The sequence below is a fragment of the Arvicanthis niloticus genome, chromosome 7 (assembly GCF_011762505.2).
Source record: "Arvicanthis niloticus isolate mArvNil1 chromosome 7, mArvNil1.pat.X, whole genome shotgun sequence".
NCBI lineage: Eukaryota > Metazoa > Chordata > Mammalia > Rodentia > Muridae > Arvicanthis > Arvicanthis niloticus.
The window spans coordinates 2,190,554-2,213,886 of NC_047664.1; the positions used below are offsets into that span (position 1 = coordinate 2,190,554).

The 23,333-nt window shown below is 41.6% G+C and overlaps 1 protein-coding gene across 4 annotated transcripts in view; it reads right to left on the bottom strand.

Annotated features, from left to right (window-relative positions):
* Positions 1-23,325, bottom strand: part of Pigg (phosphatidylinositol glycan anchor biosynthesis class G (EMM blood group)) — a 31,770-nt gene extending 8,445 nt beyond the window's left edge. For 2 of the 4 annotated variants that reach the window (XM_034508715.2, XM_034508716.2), the window contains exons 1-11: positions 23,044-23,325; positions 21,961-22,166; positions 18,939-19,148; positions 17,450-17,638; positions 16,412-16,553; positions 9,903-10,115; positions 8,602-8,819; positions 7,829-8,110; positions 5,505-5,962; positions 3,306-3,497; positions 146-455 (exon numbers count right to left, since the gene is read on the bottom strand). In XM_034508715.2, the coding sequence (XP_034364606.1) occupies positions 146-455; positions 3,306-3,497; positions 5,505-5,962; positions 7,829-8,110; positions 8,602-8,819; positions 9,903-10,115; positions 16,412-16,553; positions 17,450-17,638; positions 18,939-19,148; positions 21,961-22,166; positions 23,044-23,197 (2,574 nt within the window). In that variant the 5' untranslated portion in view covers positions 23,198-23,325. The other 2 variants (XR_013111634.1, XM_076937771.1) reach the window with 2 other exon arrangements.
* Positions 23,326-23,333: the final 8 nt, after the last annotated feature.

The following is a 23,333-nucleotide window of genomic DNA, read 5'->3' on the forward strand; positions in this document are numbered from 1 at the left end:
CCCACAGTGACACACCTACTCCAACAAGGCCACACCTACTCCAACAAGGCTACACCTACTCCAACAGGGCCACACCTCCAAATAGTGCCAAGCATATACAAACCATCACACTAGCCTTCTATCCATAATAACAATAAAAACCTACCTGGAAATAGAAAAATGCTTGACCGAACCAATAATGCATTACAGTGACCTCAGCTGCATCATGTCTCAGGGGCTTCCAGATGAACTTGGTCATTACAGTCTGAATTAAGAGGCTAAATGCTAACACTGGAAGATTGTGTGGTCTCAAGAGCAGAGCTGCCAGAAGAACTAATCCACTATGTATTTCCCACAAGCCTACAGTCTTGGTTTTGAAGTCTGTTCCAATGACTTGTGCTTTGAGTAAATCTTTGGTACCAGTGAACAGAATACCAAGGACAAAGACATAAACAAAACGAGCTTCAGTAATTCCCCTAAAAGAAAAAAAGCAAAACATGTTACATTCATTTGTACCATCTAGAAAAGTTCAAGTAAATATTTTTTTCCATTTAAAACATGTATCTAATTAGAGAATACCTAAATGTGACAGTATAGCTGAACAAGTTGTGACTAATTAAAAAAAAAAAAAAGCATGTCTACTTTGACACACATGCCCTTGAGGAGCAGCCAGCAAGGACACCAGGCATTTGCTGGAATGTTCCGTCCTAATGGACCTGACTTTGTGGAAAACTTGCTTATGTGATCCAAGGATCATTTGATAGCATGAGCTATCAATAATAACCAGTGCTATGTTCTTGCAACACTTTGCACAGTTAAGGGAAAAAATGTTTGTGCTAGTTGATGACCTGAGTATCTGAAATTTCTTAAGTTCAGGAATGCTAACTGCAATTGAGCATATTCATAGTTAAGTGGATTTAATACAAACTTGAATGTTGACATGTCTAAAATGTACAATGTCAGTGTGCAGAGGTCCACACTGTTCAAGTCTGGGCTCTGCTGCTCACTAGCTCTGGTGTTAGAACAATTTAATGAACACTCTGACAATCAACTTCATTAAGTTAAGAACAGAAAGTGGTTTCTACACATCACATGGTTATCCTAGGAATTATGTATGTATAAAAAATAGACATGAAGTATTTTTACACAGTACATGCTTCATAAATATTAAGTACTGTTATGGACTAAGTATCTGCACTCAATTTAAGTATATAAAGGATGTAAGTTATGAGACTATGCCTAATAACTTCTTCTTTTTAAATATATTTTTCTAAAATATAGTATTTTAAGTAATTTTATAAATAAGGTATTTATATACTTTAAGATTGTCACTTAATGGTGGAGTGTAGTGGTGTACACTTTTAAGCCCAGCACTCATAGGTAGAGGCAGAGGCCCTACCCATTTAGTATGACTGCTTTAATGCAGTGTTGATACTGTGGGTTACATGTGGAAGAGTGTGGCCCTGGTTGGGGAGCTGGAGTCAAATACCTAGAACACCTCTGATTGTACAAGTCCTAACAGAAAAGCTAAAGACAGGTCCATGTGGATTCCAATAAAGAAGAATCCAGCAAATGTGAAAGCTATCGGAATGTTTTAAGGAAGAAGCTAGTCTGAGTAGATGATACCAGGGCCACTAGATAGGAAAGGGCAGTAGGAAGAACATCTAGACAGGTCCCCTGTATTGATCAGTCACTACTTCTCATTCTGTATGACTTTCAATCCTAGACATGCTTGGATTTCTGAGTAGTGAATACAGAACCAGATAGGTCAGGGTGACTTCGGAATTTGGGTACCTTTGAAGCCAGGTGGATCTAGAAGCAGTGTATTTTTAAAAATCAAGACAGACAAGGTGAGGGATGGCTGGATTGTATAGGAAGAAGAATGCTTAGAGAAAAAGCATGCTGGCTATCTGAACATCTACAGAGAACAAGCTGTTACCAGCAGAGAAGGCAAAGCAAGGGGATCATAGTCTTGAGATTATAATGCAGAAATCAAGTGCATAGATCTGGGTGGAAATGAAAAATGCATCCACACACTGCACTTGGGGATTAAACAAAAACCTCGCCGGGAGGTGGTGGCGTACGCCTTTAATCCCAGCACTTGGGAGGCAGAGGCAGGCGGATTTCTGAGTTCGAGGCCAGCCTGGTCTACAGAGTGAGTTCCAGAACGGCCAGGGCTACACAGAGAAACTCTGTCTCAAAAAAACCAAAACCAAAACAAAACAAAAACAAAAACCTCACTTGTAACATCTAACCTTGCTATCTGCCCAAAGTTCCAGGCTCCAAAGCCAAAAAGAGCCTTTGCCTCTGCAAAACGTCCCCAGTCTCAATCACCATCTTCATGTTTCCTCTGGCTTCTTGCCTCAGGTGAAGGCAACTGCCCTGCTGTTACCAGCTACAGAAACCTAGGACCACCTCACACCTATCCACAGCTGTTTTCTAGTAAGCCTTTAAGCTTCTGGATATAGCCCTTGGCTTTCAATATTTGTTCAGTCTAGATATCTGTATAAGGTACCCAAATGAGTAAAAAGTAAGGCCTCAAGCTATATATGATTGTGGGTCCTAAATATGACAATTACTATTTATCAAGTTAAGTCATATAAAACAATGTGTTTGGTAAGCTGGCACCATGTAAGAGTTTTATAGCATATTGCTTCGTAGTGCCCTTCTGTATTCTATGAAAACAGAGATATATCTGTGAGGGTTGTCCCACTACTGATGAACAACTACAAGTTATCTATTTATTTTAAACTGTAAATGATGTTCCAAAGGACAGGAAGGTGCTTTATTTTCAGCTGCCTGTCTGTATTCTTGAGGTACTTTTGAGAAGGCTAGCCACCCTTTGCAGCTCTGACTAGGCATTCCAGCAGTTCTATCACAAACACCAGACTTAGGGTTGAGCCCTCTTGATTTGCATGACAGGAATTCTTGGGCCTTACAAGCATAATATAGGGAGCTCACTTCCTTTCCTAACTGCTGGGAGTATCCACTTACTATTGTATCCTTGGGAGTATCCTTGTTTTTAAAGTCACATCGTAACTTAGCAAAACCAAGTCCTGGTAAATGCAGGTCTCTCTTAACTCATTTTAAAATTATTTATTAATTAAAAAAATAAATACAATAATCTTACTTCTACATTATTTATCTCCCAAAAGAGTGCTAACAAGTGGCTCATTAAGGTTTTCTTGACCAGGATATAATAGCTACAAATGAAATTATCATGCATAAAACCTAAACTCAAGTATTGTAAGGACTGACATGGTATTTTTAGTACAGAAAACACTGAAACACATAAAAGTAAGCCATCATATCTCTAGTTCACTTACTTTGAAATGACTTTGTTGTCTGGTTGCCATGGGAACAGAACAATCCCAATGGCTGCCCTGTAGCAGAAGACACCCAGCAGCCCTAGTGCTAGGGCCACCTTGGATACAAGAGAGCACCCCCTTTGAACTAACATGAAGATTACAACCAGGGAGAGGGCAGCCAGGCCTGAGAGCTGTACTTTGTGGTCAGAGCTGAAATAAGATAGAAAATGTCCAAATTACTACCAAATGGAATTGGCGATTTACAATTATATTGAAGACTTTTAAAAGAATCGTATAAAATCAAATGATTGTTCCTAGAAAGGCAGAAAACAAAATAAAACAAAAAAACAGGAATCTTAAAATGTCACAAATACTACTATGCTGAGATCTCATTCAGACCTTACTCTTAAAATAGTCTGAGATGCTGGTATTAGGTACAGTCTGCCCCCAGCATCCTGGTTTACTTCATTCTCACCCTGGCTCTGTTGCTGTCTCACACAGCTCAACTCTCTTGCCAGGTGGCTAAGGCACTGTTACATATACTAGAACTTTGGCAAGGCCATCTCCCTTTTATTATTTACATAGTCTGTGTGCATAAAGCCTAGATAGTAATTTTAAATATATATTCTGGAAAGATACACAGTAAAATGGAAAAAGACCTCAGAAAATGTGAATAAAACTGGTCGTGGTGATATATATCTGCAATCTTGACAAACAGGAGGCTTAGGTATAAGATCTTAAGTTTGAGGTCAGCCTAGAATACAGAGCAAGACCTTGTCTCAAAACACACACACACAGAGAGAGAGAGAGAGAGAGAGAGAGAGAGAGAGAGAGAGAGAGAAAGAGAGAGAAAGACAGAGAGAAAAAAAAAAACCCACGAAGAAAGATTTGGCTATATTAGGATGGAAAGAGATAATTTATGCTATGCTTGTATATCCTAGGCATCCCTCTGGAATGCTGTACACCACCGTAGCAAAGTGATATTTGACTAAGACAGCTTTGGAATGGGTGACTAATGGAAGTTACAAAACGCCCTTTTACAGCTGATAGGAATGGCCCAGCAATTCAAGAAGAAAATATCGCAGTATACACATGTACCAAATGCTTCAAATTTTCAAAGAAATAACAAGTGCCCGCTATGTTTCTCTAGAGCCTGGAACTCCTTAACATATCAAACATTTCATATGCCTGGGCTGAGGACATATGGTCCATCAGCGAGCCCTGTTCCCTCTTTGTTTCCTGAACTCCAAAATGAGGAGCACATAGAGATGTTTTTCCAGAGCTGTTGTACAAGCACATGGCAGAAACTTTAAAGATGCCAGTTGTAATTGTGGGATTATGAAAGTTTGATAAGCTAGTTAAAACTTGGTGGGATTCTTCACGAAACCCTCTTAGTTAGAGAAACCAGAATCTTTCTTTGATGCCCACTTCTGGGTTATGCACACTTGTAAGGTCTGAGCAATATCATTTGCTTTTGTTTCTCCACTCTACAGGTATAAATTCACAACACTCTATCAACTTGAAGTTTCCCAAGCACTAGCAGGTGGTCTCCTCCCCCTCTGCACTGCAACTGTATACAGCTCAGCAACTGTCTGCTTCTCTGAACAGTCTTACTTCGTTTACTTTAGCTTGAGTCTTTGTTGTCAGACAGTTCAAACAGCATGGTCTTGACTTTGTCAGACGTAGTTTCTTCCTTCCATTTACTTCAAGCCCCTCTTAAAACCCTTCCCATCTACCCAATTCTACATCCCTTCTGGCTCTGTAACGTCAGTAGAAGGCTCAGGAGATGTTGAGAGATCTACGATGCATCTTGCCCTCTAAGGATGGAGAGAGACATGCTTCAAAAGAAAGAAGAGTCAGACGGCAAAGGTGCCCCAGAGACTAAAACCTTTTGCCTACTGATCCTGTCCTCTTGTCTACAGGCAGCAGTGTGCAAAGGACCACCATGGACTCTATCCCAGAGTTCCAACTTCACAATGATCGTTTTAAAACTCATAGGTTCTCAATCATTAAAAACTAGTCTAATGCATTAATAAATAAAACATATTAAGTTAATTTCTATTTACCTTTATTGGGTATATTTTCTATTTTTTTTTAGATCTCAAGTATTATCTTAGTCTTAATATATATTTTTTAAAGGAAAAAAAAAATGTAGAAAAAGAGGACTAAGTAAGGCTATTCAGTTGCAAAGGGTTCCAGCCCATGGGTCATGCTCACCTGGTAAGCCAGTGGCTAAGGTCAGGACGATGGGCTCCCTGTACTCCTGTCTGGTTCAAGGACCGCAGTAGCCGACAGCAGACCAGCACCAGCCATGGACTTGCCAGCACTGTCCACCATTTGCAGTTCCCTCGTGTTTCCAGCGGGGAGACCCGTTTACCTGCTGTGTCAGACTCTGAGCTGCTGTAGCTTGTGCTGTCCTGCAGAGTACAGGCAAGGGGATTCACACATTTGTGTTCCACATGGAAGTGATGCTGGGGTTCACATTCATCTCCCAGAAAGTAACTCCTACAGGTTTCCTGGCTCAGAGCCAGGCACAGAGTATTAATAAGGAAATACCACGTCTGGTGCTCTTCCTCCACGAAGCTGCTGGCTCCCAGGCTCAGAACATGGCCTAGTGTGCCCAGAAGAAGTAGGAGGTTCACCTCTGACCACCCTGAGCTGGCATCAGCTGCACTCTGTTAGAAGGAAATGCAGTATGTTAGTAATAGCCTGAAAGTCATGTATATCACCCTACATGAATGATGCCCTCATTCTGTTAGAAGGAAATGCAGTATGTTAGTAATTGCCTGAAAGTCATGTATATCACCCTACATGAATGATGCCCTTGCTCACAGTGAAGAGGCCTCCTGACAGACACCTGCTGTCTTCCCATCCAACTCAAACTGCCCACTGTGGAGGGAACCCCTTGCATCTCAGAAGCATGGCACCTCTTCCTGCAGCACAGCCTAGAGGAGGTCAAGATGCTAACCAGGAGGACCCAGACATAGCATGTCAGTCAGCTGTCCTCACCCAGAAATCTAAGTCCCAAGCTCAGTGTCAGAGACTGAAAGCAGGTCCTTAATGAAGTGATTGAGCCCAAAGAATTAATCAGAAGATCCTAGCCCACCTGTCACATTCCCAGCATGACATCAATTTCCCCAGGACTACACAGTTGCCACTACAAAGTGATGGCAACAGAATACTGTCTCTTAAATCATGTTATGATTTAGATACAAAATACTTCTCTCACAAGGGGGGAAAAATCTGTATATTATGAGCTTGGCCCCTACTGCTGAAAGACGATTAGAATTGGAAGGTGCAATTCTCCCATTCTCTCTTCTTTCCTCTCACTAATTTTTAGCTGGCTGAGTCAGCAGCTTTTTTCAGCTAAGTCTTTTTTTCCACCGTGATGCTGCCTTAACACAGGCCCATAGTAGTGGAGCAAACCAGACTTGGACTGACACTTTTGAAGCTGTCAGTTAAAGTAAATCTTTCCTCCCTTAAATTATTGATATCGTATATTTTGTCACAGGGATGAAGAAATGAGTAACACAAATTAGTAACTTAAAAGCAGCTCGAGGGCTGATGAGACGGCATGGCAGGTATGGGCACTGGCTGCTGAGCTTAATGACCTGAGTCCTGTTCTCAGGACACATAAGGTAGAAGAAGAGAACTGAGTCTCATAAGTTATCCTTTGACCTCCACATGTGTACTACGAGTTACACACACACACACACACACACACACACACACACACACCAGTTCAATGAGAAAAAGTTCTTGTTACTTATTATTCTGATAACTGTTAACTATGTATAGCAATGTACACTGACAAACACTATGAACCCAGAAAGTTCCTAAAGAGACAAACAGACAGAGACTATACCTGGACCCAGACATACAACAGGGGATCTTGAAAGGCCCTGTGACAGAAAAGGGGACAGAAGGAATTCTGGGTGGGAGCTAGAGCCACTGCTCAGGCTTTCTCAGTCCCAGGGTCTAGATACTGTGGCCTCTAATACAACCATACACCTTTTTCACACTGCTCCATCATTATCACCTACCTAGTAAACAAAGGTTAACAGAGACCAAGAATTACACAGAAAAATGTAAACCTTGAAAAGAAAGCTCTGTGAAGCAAAACAGACCAATAGGGGAATCAAGCTTCCTAGGAACCTCCTGAGTGGACACCTGTTCCCTGCCCATCATTTGCAGCCCAGAGATTCTTTCTGAGACTGAGGCACACACGCTCCCTGCCTTCCACATTCAGAAGCCCTGCTATCACCTCTGTTCCAGTCCAGCTCTTTCCAGCTGAGGATAAGAGCATACAACCTACTACACAGAAGAATATCACAAACAACGATGCCCAGAAGCCTGGGAGGATATGCTTAGGTCTTTCCCCTGCAGTCTAACTGACGTGTGGTCTTTCAAGGCACCTCCAACACTGCAATGCTGGTATATACAAGACTTTCAACCAATTTATACTTATGAAAGATCGGCTAGCAAAACAAAACAGAAGCCTACCCACAGGACCACATTATATATGCAGGGACTAGCCATACCTTCCTCAGCAGAGTGCCGTCAGTGACCATCCTGATAAGAGCAGACAAAATAGCACAGAACAGCGAAGAAACAAGTACCATAACAGCCCCTGCTGCCAGCCACGGGAGGCTACAGAGGTAGCACGAGCTCTCAGATGAGGTGCACACCAGGACATGAATGGCCGAAAGAACCAAAAATATCAGGTAAAAGAGCAGAGAAAACACAGGAGACAACAGAGGAACATCCAGCTCAGCCTTTCTGCACAGCACATGTGGAGTGCTAAGGAGGAACAAGGTGAGAACCTGAAAAAGAAGATCAAGGGTGAATATGGAGCCAAGGTATAGGAAAGTCCAATCAAACGAGCCCAGCCCATCCTAATCTGTTGCTCATATAAGAACAGTAACAAAACAGAAAGACCCAAGGGAAAATTAATTTTAATTGCTTGCCAAAACTGCATAGCTTGATTTATATTTTTATCTTTTATATCAATGCTGAATGAAGACATTTGCCACATGCAAATACTTCATGTAATCTCTTAAATCTGAACGCACAATGGAAAAATAAAGAACATTTCCTATTTTCTGTGTTACACCAATATTCTTTTCAGATACAGAGTCTTATTGTAACCCAGGCTGGCATGATGTAGCCATCCTCCTATCTTAGCAAACTGAATTTGGGAATTACAGACATATACCATCATGCCCAGCAGTAATGATATATAAATTTAAATCAATCATGTTTTGGCTGCATAATCAATTTAACACCTGAACCATGATAATTCAAGCATATGTACCTCCAAAACTATGAGTGTCCCCACTGCCATTGAGTAGATGTCATAGTGAGCCACTTGTGTGCTCAGGGACAGACTCAGGGTCTTCAGGGCACCCAGGTACTGCCTCAGTACTTTGGTCCCCAGACCAAGCAGAATATCTGAATGGTTTTCTTCCAAGTGCAGTTTGACCCAGTTTCCATGCAACCTTTCTGCCATTTTAAACTGCTCAAATCCAGGATCTATCAGACAAAAAGAAATTATAAATGCATATTTATAATGTTAGCACATTCACTTACTCCTGGGACATCCTTTAGAACCAATACCTAATGAAAGCAATCTGTTCCTAGGCAGGAAGGGTCAGCAACACCAAAGTAATACTGTAGCAGCTGATGATGTAATATCCATCTACTGCCAACACAGCCAGAGCCTGAGTGTGGAGCAGGGGTGGGACGCTGGTCTGGAGCCAGGCATGTCCAAACCCCAGAAATCTCATCTTGAGATTGTCAGGAGTAGGATCACTCCCCTGCTGCTCCGGGCCTGCATGTTCTGGCACAAGTATCTACCCCCTACCAGGAGGTTGCAAAGCCCAGTAGCCAGGTTAAACTTCCTCTCCCCTTATAAGGTCGTGTCCAGCAGCACTTGGAATTCCTCCTTATGCTAATGAGGCATTTCCAGTGCCCTGGCCAATGACGTACATTCACCACGAAAGCCCTACCCACTGTGCAAAGGGTTAAGTAACTTTTGTCCCTGCTCCTACCCCCACCCGAGACTACACTAGCCACTGATAATATTGGCATTTAACCAGCAGGGTAATGAGAGGTGGGGGAGGTGGGGCAGGAAGCTATGAAAAGAGAAGTTCAATAGGAGAAAGTAAGCCACTATGTTGATGCTGTAATCGAGAGCTAACTTGGTAAATAATTGTTGAATTGAGAAATATATGGAAGATTTCAAATAGCTTAATTATATTCATGGGTGTTGCTAATAATGACAGTTAAGGAGATTAGAAAACTGGAACATAATATTAATCATTAGAGTAACAACTACAAAGTATCCCATTACAAATTGCACACCAAGCTGGGCAGTGGTAGCACACGCCTTTAATCCCAGCGCTTGGGAGGCAGAGGCAGGCGGATTTCTGAGTTCGAGGCCAGCCTGGTCTACAGAGTGAGTTCTAGGACAGCCAGGGCTACACAGAGAAATCCTGTCTCAAAAAACAAAAACAAAACAAAACAAAAAAACACCAACAAAATTGCACACCAGAAAACATAAAGCCCATGGAATCATGAAGACCTTATAGAAGTTGGAACTATTAATTATCTTACCTTTTTCATAGGATGGTACATTTTCTTGCAATAGTTTGCTAAGCTGTAATGTGTTTAAATGTAAAAATCTCAGTTGTTCTCTCATTGGTTTTCCCTCGATAACTGGGAATAAGAGGCTTCCTACACTGTCTTTAGGAATTGGCAAACCAAGTCCTATTGCTAGTGTTGCAGCCAAGTCAGTCTGCTGGACATGCTTTGGGTGTCGAATATCCCCTAGAAAAAAGCAAAACATTCTAAGCAATAGATTTCTACAAAGTAGAAAATGGTAGTTATTCTTGAACTTGAACAATAACTGCTAATGTTAAGTCAAATTACCATGATTTCAAGCCACTCAAACATAGTCACACAGAAACCACCTCCTTGATTTTTATGTCAGTAAACATATTAAGTGCCACTTTCCCCTAAGTGGCTTATAATACACTGGACAGAGAGTCTGATTTTTAAACATACAGTTATTGTGATTGCAGCATTGGGCATGGAAGTGACAAGTAGCCAGACAGAGGCCAAGAGATGGTCACTTAGGTGATGTCAAGTCAACGTGAGTTAGTGTTAACAGTGGTTCCTAAACGATAGCAGGATCTTTTCTTTAAAAAGCAGGATGAGGCTGGGTTTAGCTGGGCAGGTATGACCAGGATAAGGCCCTTGTCACCCACATCTCTTCAAGCCTTCCATAGCAGTCTGCCCTACCAGCTCCTAGAAGAATGGCTGTGTTGTTCAAGATCCAGGGCCCTAGTATACAAAACAACCTTTGATAAAAAGTAACCTAGGAGAACTTTTTCATCCATAAAGAATATGACGCTCCAACCCCAGAAGCATCACACCGGGTTTACAGAGCTGCCTGGGTCTCCAGGGAAGTCTTCTCGGATTGCTCTGCTCAAACTTCTTAAATACACAAGTGTGAGTCTGTGGAGATTTTTACTATAATTGCAGTAAGTTTTGGTTGTACAGACATTTCATTTGGTCAAATTTATTTTCTAGACAAATTTTCTAGTTCAGTATTATTGCTATCATCTCCCAGTACTCTCTGCTGCTATTCTCTACTTCAGTATTATTGCTATCATCTCCCAGTACTCTCTGCTGCTATTTTCTTACATTGTTTTGAGCTGGAAAAAAAAAAAAAAAACAAACATAAAACAAAAGCAAACACAACACACATCTAGTTTCATTTCATCAGATCCTCTTCTAAGACTGATTGTGTCTACTGTGAGACAACATAAGTATAGTCCACGCGATGTTCTACCACATGCTGATTTTAACCAGGATTCTGATTAAAGCTCGGGCAGAAGAGAGCAGAGGCCAGCTCTAAGGAGGTGGGTTCACAGTTCTTCATGAGAGCTGGAAGTATCAGTGCAAATTCAAGATTAACTTACTTTAAAAGATTTCTTTGTTTTGTCCAGAACCCTAATGAAATCCAGCATAGGTTTACACTTCTGGCTGTGAAACAGTATATTCTACCAATTCTACTTGAAGGATCAGGGTACCCTAAGGAGCCAAGTGGGCCCTGAGAAGGACACAAGCATGGCAGCTAGGAATAATGTTCAGAGGGCAAGAGACGGATCAGAGACCACTGAGGTCTTGCCTCAAGGAGCTGGGAATAAAGATGTTCCCATTAGCCAAAGATATGTTAAAAAAAAAAATAGTAGCTATAAATGAACAGAAACTAGTCCATATGCTTAAAACCGTGATCTCACACTTTTACTAAAAAATGAACAAGTTGGCCATTTATTGAAAGATAATAATAAATTCATTAGTTGATTTGAAACTGGTGGTACATGGGAAGAACAATTTTTTCCTCTCTTATATAAATACTATCACTGGGAAATCCAGGTTATACAGGGGCATTTTCTTTATAAAATTATTCTTGTTGATCTAGTTTTAATAGTCTCCCAAAATTTATGAGAGAAACTTAATCTCCAATGTATTGGTGTTGGGAGTTGGTGCCTTTTGTCAGGTCTCAGCTCATGAACCTTAGTACCCACTATAAAATGGCCTCCATTTTATAATTTAATAAAATCTCAAACATTTTCTCTTCTATCTTCTGTCACATGGAGATGCACTATTCCCTCCCTTCAGGGTGCAATAATAAGGCATCATCTTGGAAGAAAGGAATAAACCTTACTAGATTCTGATACCTTGATCTTATACCTCCCAGCCTGCAGAACAGCAAGAAATCAATTCCTTTTCTTTAAAAATTATCAAATCTCTGGAAGTCTGTTATAATAGCATAAATGGACTGAAATAATAGCTGAGTAGTATTAAAAACTTAGAAAATTAAAACACTACTCTTTGCAAACTCCTAGCTGAACAAACTCCTAGTGTTACAGTTTGGATAAAACTCTCCCACTTAAAGGCTTGTGCATTTACACCCTTGGTACCCAGCAGGCAGGGTATATATACTTTGTACCATCTGCTTTGATGTGAGGAGCTATATTCAACCGTACAGCCCTGCCACCACAATGTCTTCCAAAGCCAACTATGGGCTGAGTGCTCTGAAACTGAAGGTGTTTGAGCAGAGCAATGCAAAAACAACTAACACAGCTAAACAGTACATCTTTTCTGCTACAAACAGCTATGCACAGATCAAACCAAACCAGATCAGACCAAACCAACCCAGATTAAACTTTGTGCTCAGACTGCTTGAATGTTTGGGTTAGAGGAGCTTCAGGTGGTGACAGAAAAACTGCAACATTAGGAAGCTGAGGCAGACTCAGAGTTAGCATAGAGGCCAGGTATGTTACAAGCTGGGAGACTTGAGATCACTGGGGACTCAACAGACAATTTATTTCAGCAAATAAATGGGTAAATTAAAAGAATTGGGAGCCTACAAGTTAACAGAGACCTAAGAACACACACACTGGCATATCACAATGTACAGATTTTATTTGCACCTAACAAACAAAAGACAACTAAAAAAGCTGGACACTGGAAATCTGAACATTATTGGGTGATACTAAGGAATTAATGGCAGTTTTGAAATGTAGTAGCAGATCCAGGATCATGCGTAAAAAATGCCTGTGGTTCTAAAGTCTGATCCTAGATAATGAGGAAAATGAGTGTGTGCACAGATGGGATAAGACAAGCTATAGTAACTACTATAAGACAAGCTGGATAGTAACTACTGCAGTCTAGTGCTACACCTAGGGACTTAAACCGTTTGGTTACATTTAATAGATCTGAAAGTTTCCCGTTTAATAGATCTGAAAGTTTCCACAATAAAGAATCCTTTGAAGAGGTTAGGGCGCTTGGGTCTGAGATATGTATTAGTGAGAAAGTAAGATCGGTAGGCAGCACCACTGCTTACCAGGTTACCTGGGCACACTAACTATACTAACATCATAAACTGAGTGTCCTGTCTTTTTCTCATTAACGTGAGAACCACTATTATCAACAAATCTTGTGTGCTGGGATCTATTTTTAACCTCTTTATTTTCCTCCATCGATGAGCCTGACCAGTCCTGCCAGCACAAACTGTTTTAGTAACTATAGCTTTGTAGTGTGAACACAGGATACAAAGGGCTTTAATCTACAGACATTTCAGAGAACTACTCTCAGTTCTTCTTCCACTGCTCATACATTTCCATTAGGCCCACAATACCTCTACTTCAGCAACCTTTTAAACCTTTAATAAACAAATATTAATAAAAAAATAAGCTGTCAGGTACCATTTTAGGTTTGGAAGGCAGAACAACAAGTTTATGAAACAGGCCAAGTCCTATTTAGTGATGAGTCAGCCAAGCAACGCACCTGCTCTCCTTAATGGAGGTCCAGGAGGAGCATTATTCTTCCCTTGCCTTTGGAGTGACCCATACCTACGGTTCCCACTGGGGCCTAAGGACTCAGGACAGGTAGCAGCTGGTTGAACGCCAGTCCATGAAATCACAAGGCAAATAATCCAAACTTCACAAAAAACAACAGCCACCATTTACTGTCTGGAATTATCTAAGTTTATTTATCAAATGAAGAAACACTCATTGACAAAAACCTACTGAACTTTTGTAAGAACTTTAAGAGTCTATATCACATGAATTTCTTCACCCCACTCCCAAGTTACTCCAGGAGATAGTAACTCTAAGGGGTGTCAACCCAGAATGTAGCCCCATCACTCACCCCATCTACAGTGGAGTGTCTACCCACTCCAAGGTGGAAACAGGCCATTTCTCATCTGTTTTTGTCTCAGAAACAAAAGAATATTCAGGTGTCAAGACTGGAGCTTCCCGGTTTGGTGAGAGCAAAGAGGCAGTTATATACAAGGACATCAAAAGGAAGCAACCAATAGTCCTGCCCAGCTGTGCTGCCTATGAGCTACTATGACAACCTATGAGAACCACTGTGGCCTCATATCCCAGTGGTTACCAACAGCTTTCTAACTGGACTTATGGCTATTCCACTAAATAAGATGAAAATCATACCTGGTACTGGAAAACTAACCAATTCCCCAGGTCAGTGGGGCCATGGATTTTAGAGAATGTAACACCTCCATTTTACTAAACCAGCATAATTCCTAATTGCATTCTAAATACTTATCCTTAAACCCACAAATAAGTATAGCTTTTACCACTCATCAAAGAAACTTCTCTTTGTAACAGATGGAGACCATTTCAGAAAACCGTGTGGTCAAAATATAGAGAGCAAGCAATCACAAGTGTCCACCCTCAACTGATACAGCCACAGCTTCACAGTGTCCACAGGCAAAGCACTACTGGAAGTTAAGGAGTGCTCAGAAGGAGAACCAGTCCTCTCCAGGGAGGAGCCCTCTAGTTGGCTACCTAATACCAAGTGGTCAGTCTTCAAATTATATAGAAATATATAACACTAAACAAACTGAGCAGGTTGTAGTTACACATTTAAGGACACATAAAATTTGTGTGTGTGTGTAGTGTAAAACGATAACAAAGAAAAAGAGACCATGATTTCAAGGGGGAACATGAAAGGGACTGGGGGCAGAAAACAGATTGGGGGGGGGGAAGAAGGATTGTGTAATTTTAAGTTTAAACATCTTATTAAAAAAAAAAAAAAAAACCTGGCCAGGCAGTGGTGGCGCACGCCTTTAATCCCAGCACTTGGGAGGCAGAGGCAGGCGGATTTCTGAGTTCGAGGCCAGCCTGGTCTACAGAGTGAGTTCCAGGACAGCCAGAACTACACAGAGAAACCCTGTCTCGAAAAACCAAAAAAAACAACCAACCAAACAAAAACAAACAGATAAAAAAAACCTTATGAAGCTGGGTGTGCTGGCACACACCTTTAGTCCCAACACTTGGGAGGCAGGTGGATCTCTGTGAGTTTGAGACAGCCTGATCTACAAATCAAGTCCAGGATAGCAAGGGTTATTACACAGAGAAACCCTGTCTCAAAAGAAAACACCCCCTTCCCTAAAAAAAAAAAAATGAAAACAAAACCTTCTGGTGCAAGCTGTGCATGGCCAGTGACCTTTCTGCCCATCACCTTAATCTTTTACAAACTGTTACATGACTTGCATAGTCTAAAATGTGTCTATCGTCTTTTCTTTTTAAATTGTGGCATTAAACTAAACATGGTCAGGAATGTGCTCTTTAACTGAGGATGATTAGAAAGAAGCCATCCTCTCTTTATGACTATGTAGAGGTTCCCTAACTAAACCCCTGCTTCTGTCCAAGAGAGCACGGCTTGGGACATGACTCTCTCCACACTTTCATGTCCAGGCTGTACTTAGTTTGGCTTTGCACTCACCAAGATGCTAACCCAATGCATTAGGTTACAGGATCAGAACCACAGAGTATCCATAGGCTTCAGCTGTACTGCAGAAATAACTATGGTACCCACTGTGTGCATGATTTGGTCTTGTGGAGGCAGAGGGGCTTGTAGCTTCGAGGGGGATAAACCAGGCCAGGTGAATCAGGTACAGATGAAAGACAGGATTATGTTTGACTGAGAAACATGGCCTTAGCCAGTCCATGGCGCTCTCTCTGAATCCCTGACTCTGGCTATCAACCTAGGGTTTTAAATAATGAGTACTTTAAAAAATATTTAAATATTAGCTGCTGCCAATTTTTCATTTAAAAATATTTAAAGCTGGACAGAGGTGGTACATTCTTTAATCCCAGCACTCGGGAGGCAGAGGCCAGCCTGGTCTATGGAGGGTGTTCCAGGACAGCCAGAGCTTTGTATGTATGTGTACATGTATGGGCACATGCATTCCTTCCAGGTCAGAGGACAACTTGTGAGAGTGACTTCTCTCCTTCCACCTGAAGGTCCCAGAGATGGAATTCAAGTAGTCATACTTGGCCATAGGTGCCCCTACCCACTGGGCCATCTCACCAGCCCAAGGCCAATTTTTAGTAGTTCCATGACTATCTAGTAATATATCTGCAACAGAATTTTTACAAAAAAGTATTTATAATTTTGAGAATCAGAGCAAAGAAAATAAATTATAAGTCCTGACTGCCCATCACCCCTTCAATTTTTATTTTACATTGTTTACAATCACTTATAATAGATTGTAGTTTAGAATGTTAATCATTCCTAATTCTCACCAGGTTTCCTTTCAAATGCAGAGCTGACTAGAAGCAGAGGTGTGCTCACTTCCTCTGTGGACGAGGCCCCATGGCTCCCTGTCTCAGACATTCCATGGTCACCACAAAGAACCAGCAAACTAGGTAAGAGAGTCTCTCTGTCCTGTAAGGTAAAGAGGAATCTGTCAGCTGTATTTGTCTACAAGAACATATGTGGTCCTGCAAAGGAAACAACTGCAGAGCTTCACTTTAGCTCATAAATAGGACCTTCGCCTTAAAGCCTTAAATCTCTTCCAGTGAAGTTACAGTCCTATCAATGGGTCAACGTGAATCACGTTACAGTTGCATGTGACAGGTGAATCGAGAGCAGTGCATAGCTCACAGAGTACATAAGGGTTGTGTTTATGACCACTAACAGCAGGGTATCTGTCAGTTCCAAACTGTGGGCACGTGACTCCTCCTGCCTCAATTTCCTGTCAAGAGAGAAACTAAAGGCATTTATTTTACAGGACTGTTTAAAGGTAACAGACGGCAGCCAGCGAGGGCACTAGGCAGGTCATGGGGCTTCTCTGCCCAGAGTTGCAGCCATTTGATCTTATCTGTTCTAGTGGTTCTGGGCAGGCTCTTGACCCTCAGTGCTTCTGTGCAAGACACGCATTCACACAGACAGTGTGTATCTATCTCTCCCTCCCTTCAAGTCTCTATTCACATGGAATACTTTTTCAGGAAGATGGTCCCGAATATACCATTTAAAATCATAGCTCCCTTCCCCCCAAAAAACCAGGGGTGCTGGTTCCTCCTGCCCATGTTTTCCCTCGACAGCAACTACTTTTTGGCACATTTATATTGTTTACTATGTTTCTCATGTTTCTTTCCTGGCCAGAATGTAACTCTACTCACAGTAGCATCCTGGGAACAGTGATCTGGAAGGTACCTATGGCAAAAGCACAACTAGCCCGCTGATAATCGGCGGAGCCGTCTGCATCATTTCTATTCATTCTAGGAAGCACTGGTCACATGGGATTCCATCACCATGCAATGCACCATAGTAAGCCTTACCTTGGACAAGAGTGAAGTGTAAATCTTCATCAGCACATTGTCCATTTCGCTGAGCTTATGACCAATCAGGGGGCTGTTGGGCCCAGAAATGTGGCCAATGTGATCCAGCCCTAGATAGTGAAGGATTAACACATCCCAATCTCCTCTTTTTAATACTTTGTCCAAATGTCTTGTGACATTATTATCCACCTTCAAAGGGAGGAGGAAGTACATATAAACAGTGCATCCGATTTTTCCTGGGTCATCAGGAATTAATCTCAAGCAACTCATGGAAATTGAAAAAACAAAAACAAAATTAAAGCAAAAGCCCTGAAGTTATTTAAAAAATTAAATGAATATTAGCATTAGATTCAGTTCTTATGCTTATTCTTTTTAATGTTTCTAGCTTGTGAACAAACATATTATACAGATAATTTAAATTAGCCAAGACCATTGCTGGTCTTAACTAAAGTTGAATAAAAAAAACTAAACAAGCACCAAGAAGCCACAGGATAATAAAGGGTGAAAGGCAGCCAACTAAGACAGTACAGCGTAGTTAGGAATAAGTAGCAGTCTTACATAAAGGCTATTCTTGGAAAGAACAGACAACATTTATAACATCTCCAGTTTCTGAAGCAAACACCATGGCACTGTGAGCAGGTAAATAGCTCCTAACAGAGCTAGGATCCTGCATAGCCCTGAGTCTTCAGTAAGCCCACTTTCTCCCCACTAAATCATGTACCACAAAGAAAAGTATTTCCACCTGATATCATAGTGTGAAAACTTGTCACTACTGAAAAGTCTCACTGTGCCTGCCCTGGTGAATTGTAGAAAGGGTTTATCACTCTAGAAAAGGTATCAGTGAGACTACATATACTCAAAGACTGGCTCCAACCCCCAAACTAAACTGAGACTCTTATGTAGTGCTACATAGACAATACCTGTATCACTTCCTCTGCTGCAGGTACAGCCTTCTCATACCTGTCTCACATATCACCAGTATGCACTGGACTCCTCTTTGTTGCCTCCCTTTCTGCCCATGAGTCCTCACTCATTCACTGACGTAGCTCCTCTGCTGTGGCACCCTTCCTGATCTTATGTCCTCAATGTCTGTCCAACTATTTTGCATTTTGGGGCTTACATACCTTGGTTCACTCCAGCACCGGGTTTATGCTACTACTTACAACTGACTACAGGAATGAATGATTTTATAATCTTGTCATACCATCCCATAAATTAAAAAAATACCCACAGGAAACAGCATCACCTCTAAGTGGTAGTATCAGACTCTACCTATGGTATAATGCTTCTGTTTTTAAGAAACTGACCTCTGAAATGAGGCATGGCGGTGCATGGCTGTAATCCCAGCACTCTGGAGAAGGAGCCATGGGTATAAAGAGTTCAAGAATGGCCTCTGCTACATATCAAGTTCCACTCTTACCTAGGCAGCATGAGAGTTTGGAGAGAGAGGGAGAGAAGGAGGGAGAGACAGAGACAGAGACAGACAGACCTCGATATAATCTGACACAAAGAACGACGTTGTCCCATCATATTCCACAAAGTGCTTTGGGAATAATTTAACCCATGTTTCATCTCCATAAAAGATTATTCTTTTCCCAGCAGCTTTTGCCTGTCTTATCACATTGTCTTCTAGGAGCACAGGAGAATTGAGATTCCTGATGACATCAACAAAGCCAGGGAGACTTCCTGTCATCAATGCCTGTAGAAAGAAACACGTCAAGACTTAGACTACAGATCCAAAAGGCAGCACAAGAGACAGGAAGATCAGTTAGGGGTCAAACAGGTGGGCACAAACCTACAGCAGGCCCTATTCTAGAGACCAAAGTCAGAGCTGGACAGCAAGCAGGCAGGTGAGGGGAGGAAGACAGGACATGGACTTTTGACCAATATATCAAACTCAATATTGAAGACTTGATTATTTAATGAACATGGTTCAGGGAATCCTTACATCATTAAGATGGTGAAGAAGATGACAATAATAGACACAATGCCAGTCACAGAAGCTATGTCTTATTGACAAAGTTAATACTAACATATGTGTATAAACATTGATAACATGAACCTGTATATTTAGACCCTTTGTCAGGGTTTCACATAAGATTTTTACCTGCCTTTTATACAAGCAAGCTAATTAACAAATAAACCCTAACAATCTAGCAAATCTAATATCTTTCTCTATTTTTTTTTAAAAGAAGAAACCCTGCTTGTACACAGTTCTCAAAGTAAATTGAGCCAAGAATGTTAGTGGCACATCAGGTCACACCTACAATATTGTACCATACAATAGATGGTGGGTGTGAGATATCCTCCTATCTTTCTGATATAGAGTGGAGTCAATATTCTCCCCCACTTTTACCACAGATGCTACAAGCCACAGTGATAGTAATGAATCTTCATGATTTGGAGTTATATCACCACCTAAAATATCGACATCCACAGGATTGCGGGAAAAAGAACAGGAATCTTTGTAATGCCTACAGAATTCTGATAAGAATTTTTCAGTGACAAATAAATGTAAACCTCATTTTTAAGGTTCTAGGACTTAAACTCAGTGCTATATATATGCTAGACAAGCGCCCTAATGTTGAGTTTTATCACTAGCCAAAAATGTAAATTTAAATCAACCAGACTTCCAGAATGGCAGAATTGAGGAGCTTGGCACCCCCTGAGCAATGGAAAACCAACAAAAACTATCAAGAGCAATTACTTTGAATTTTGTTTTTGTTTTTTGTTTGTTTGTTTGTTTTTGGTTTTTTTGTTTGTTTGTTTGTTTTTCGAGACAGGGTTTCTCTGTATAGCCTTGGCTGTCCTGGAACTCACTCTGTAGACAAGGCTGGCCTCGAACTTAGAAATCCGCCTGCCTCTAGCCTCCCAAGTGCTGGGATTAAAGACGTGCGCCACCACCGCCCGGCTACTTTGGAAATTTAACTGTCACCAAAATCATGTAATAAGTTGTATCGTAGTGCTCATGGAAGCACTGTACCTGTGTTTTTTCCTATCTCCTTCCTGCTCTAATTGATCTGATAATGGCTCCATTTCAGTTGGCTGTGACAGGCAAAAAAGCAACTTGAAATCTGAAAAAGGACTCTGGGAAGGAAGACAACTATGGACAAGTTTTAAAGCATGCATGTATTTCTGGGAATCTAGGGAGATGCAGAAATAACCAAAACTACTAGTTCTTCTGGCTGAGGTGGATAGAGTTCGTGATTAAACAGTGAAAGGCAGGTCAGGCTTGAAAACTACCCAGACAGTCAAGTGTCCCAGCACACATGGACCTTGGATAGATTCCTTAATGGGTGACAGACTCAATCGAACTTCTGCCAATCACTGTCTGACCCTGGACTACACTGGACCTGAAGAGCCCATTGGAAGACTGGTTTAAAAATAAAAGTAAGAATTTGAAGGAAAAAAAAAAGCAAAAAAAAAAAACAAAAAACAAAAAACAAATCTCTAGAGCCTTGAAAGACTGCTCAGCAGTTATGAGCACTTGACACTCTTGTAGACAACCCAGGTTCAGTTCACGACAGCTCACAATCACTTGTAACTCCAGTCCCAATGGATACAATACTTTTTTTCTGCCTTCTGTGGTGCACCTACATGATGCACCACATTTGCATGCAGGCAAAACGCTCATACACATAAAATGAAATAAATGTTTTATTTAATGCAGCGACAGATTTTCCAACACCTCTGGTCCTTTCTGCCAACACTCCCCTACTCCTCCTGATAGTGTCTTTGTAAGTGTAATTTCCTCAAACATGCCTTTCAGGCTCCACGGTCTCAGCTGCACTCTATTTCTCCAGCAGAACTGTTTGCTGTCAGGCACTCAGCACAATAGAGCGACATGTTTCTCTGAATGCTTGTCTGTCCATGCCTTTGTACATCCATAGAGACTACAAGCCCCATGAAAGCAGTTTTCCCCAAACGAATATCCATTACAGTATGAAGACCTCGTAGTTGCTCAGTAAGTAGTCTTCAATCTACAGACAGGGATCTTTTTTTTGCCATGATTCTTAGGTAAAGCACCAAGCACTTCAGAACCACCCTTACCAAACTGAACAACTAATTATGTACCAGAACAGTTCAGACCAGTTCATACTTGTTTGATCATTTTGTATAATATAATTTCGACAAATAATTTAACTTGACCAAGTTTGTTTATATACAAATAATGGACTACACTGAATATTCCCCAAGGGCTCCCTCATGCCTGATGACTAAGGAACACAGTAGCTAGCCAAAGAGGATATATATCTCTTGGACTACGGTAGCCTGGGAAATCTGGTTCTAAATCCTCCCTCCTTTCCATGAGGTATGAGCTACCTAACAAGGGGTACAAAGATTATCATATTACGGGGTTCCTTCAGCATCCTTCTGCCTGGCAACACTGATAACACTGAATTATTTTCTATGTTATTAAAATAGGGTCTTCAAGTAGGTTAAATAATCGCTCTAAACTTTCAAAAAAGAGCCAAATCATGATTCATAAAATATAACCAAGTTAAATTTACCTTGATTCGAGGCATAGTAACTGTGGGCGGCTTTGCCTCAGCCACAAAACTATGAGATGCTCCTTTTTCTACCAGATACGTTGTGTAGGGCATATACTTCACACCTTTCGACCCAAACACAAAATCATCTCTTAAAGCATCTATCAGCATAATAACCACTTTACTGAAGAGAGGTGGTGGCAGCTTGGTCCAGTTTGAACTGACTCCTAAAAGTGTTTAGAAAAGGAGAAATTAAATTTTAAACTCTACTTAGTATTCCATTGCCTTCAATGTTATTCTAGCACATTATCAAATGTATTCCAACCTGAAAAAAAGGCCCATTTTTGGTAGCCAGTGTTGTGTTAATTTTCTAAGGAACCAAACAAGACAACTGTGAAGGTTCTTCAAGGGTTGTAACCAGCCTGCAGAAGACAGACTAGCAAGAAGGTCATCTACTGGCTAGGCTGAACACTATGTTAACAATGAGTGGGTATCCCAGGAATGTGTAATGAACTGCTCTTAGCATGGTGTCAAGAGTCCAGGACAGAGACGCCTCTACCTAAGAGGCATACAGCTGTGACCTGTGCCTCCCTGAGCTTGGCCTAAAACCTAGCCTTGCAGGCAGTGAACCTATGGGCTTACATGTCCAGTGGCTGTGATTATGTGGACCTGTTCACAGCAACAGAGTTGTTATCAGGTGTTTATTTCTGTGTTGGTGAGGATAGTAAGGTCCTAATGCAGAGGCGTTAACTACTGAGGGTCGGGAGGTGTTCTGGGGGAGAGTTGTAGAAAACTAGGGGGGAGGGGGGCCTGAGGAAATATCACCTGTTATGTCCTATGGGTCCAAAACTAGAAACCTAAATTGGGAGTGGTTGAAAGGATTATTAGGAAAAGGGGTACGAATCCCTGAACAGCTGCACACAAGATGCAAAGCTGGAATTAGTCGGGGTTTATTCTGATTATCACGTAAGCCCACATAGGGCCGGAGGCTGCGGATGCCTCAAAGGTGTATGATACATAAGCAACGCTAAAACAACACAATTTGTTTCGTTGGTGGGGCAGAATGAAAGCGGGAAACACCGAGAAGGGGGCGGGGGGCTATACCTGCCACGGGTTCGGGCGCTGGGGTCTCTGCACCGTGCTCTGGTCTGGCAGAGGAACGAACGGGAGCCGGGAAGAATCCCCGAATAAAGATCGCGACCCCGATCACCTCAATCGCTACGCAGCTGGCAGCGAAGGCCCCGGAGCCCAGCCGCATTCTGCACAGCCGCTGGGGCGGGCGGCCCAAAACTTAGTGTAACAGCGGGCGCAGCAAACCCGCACCCAGAGCCCACACCCGGACTGTCAAGACGTGCCTCCCACAGTGCCTTACGCACCGGAAATACGTCAGAGAT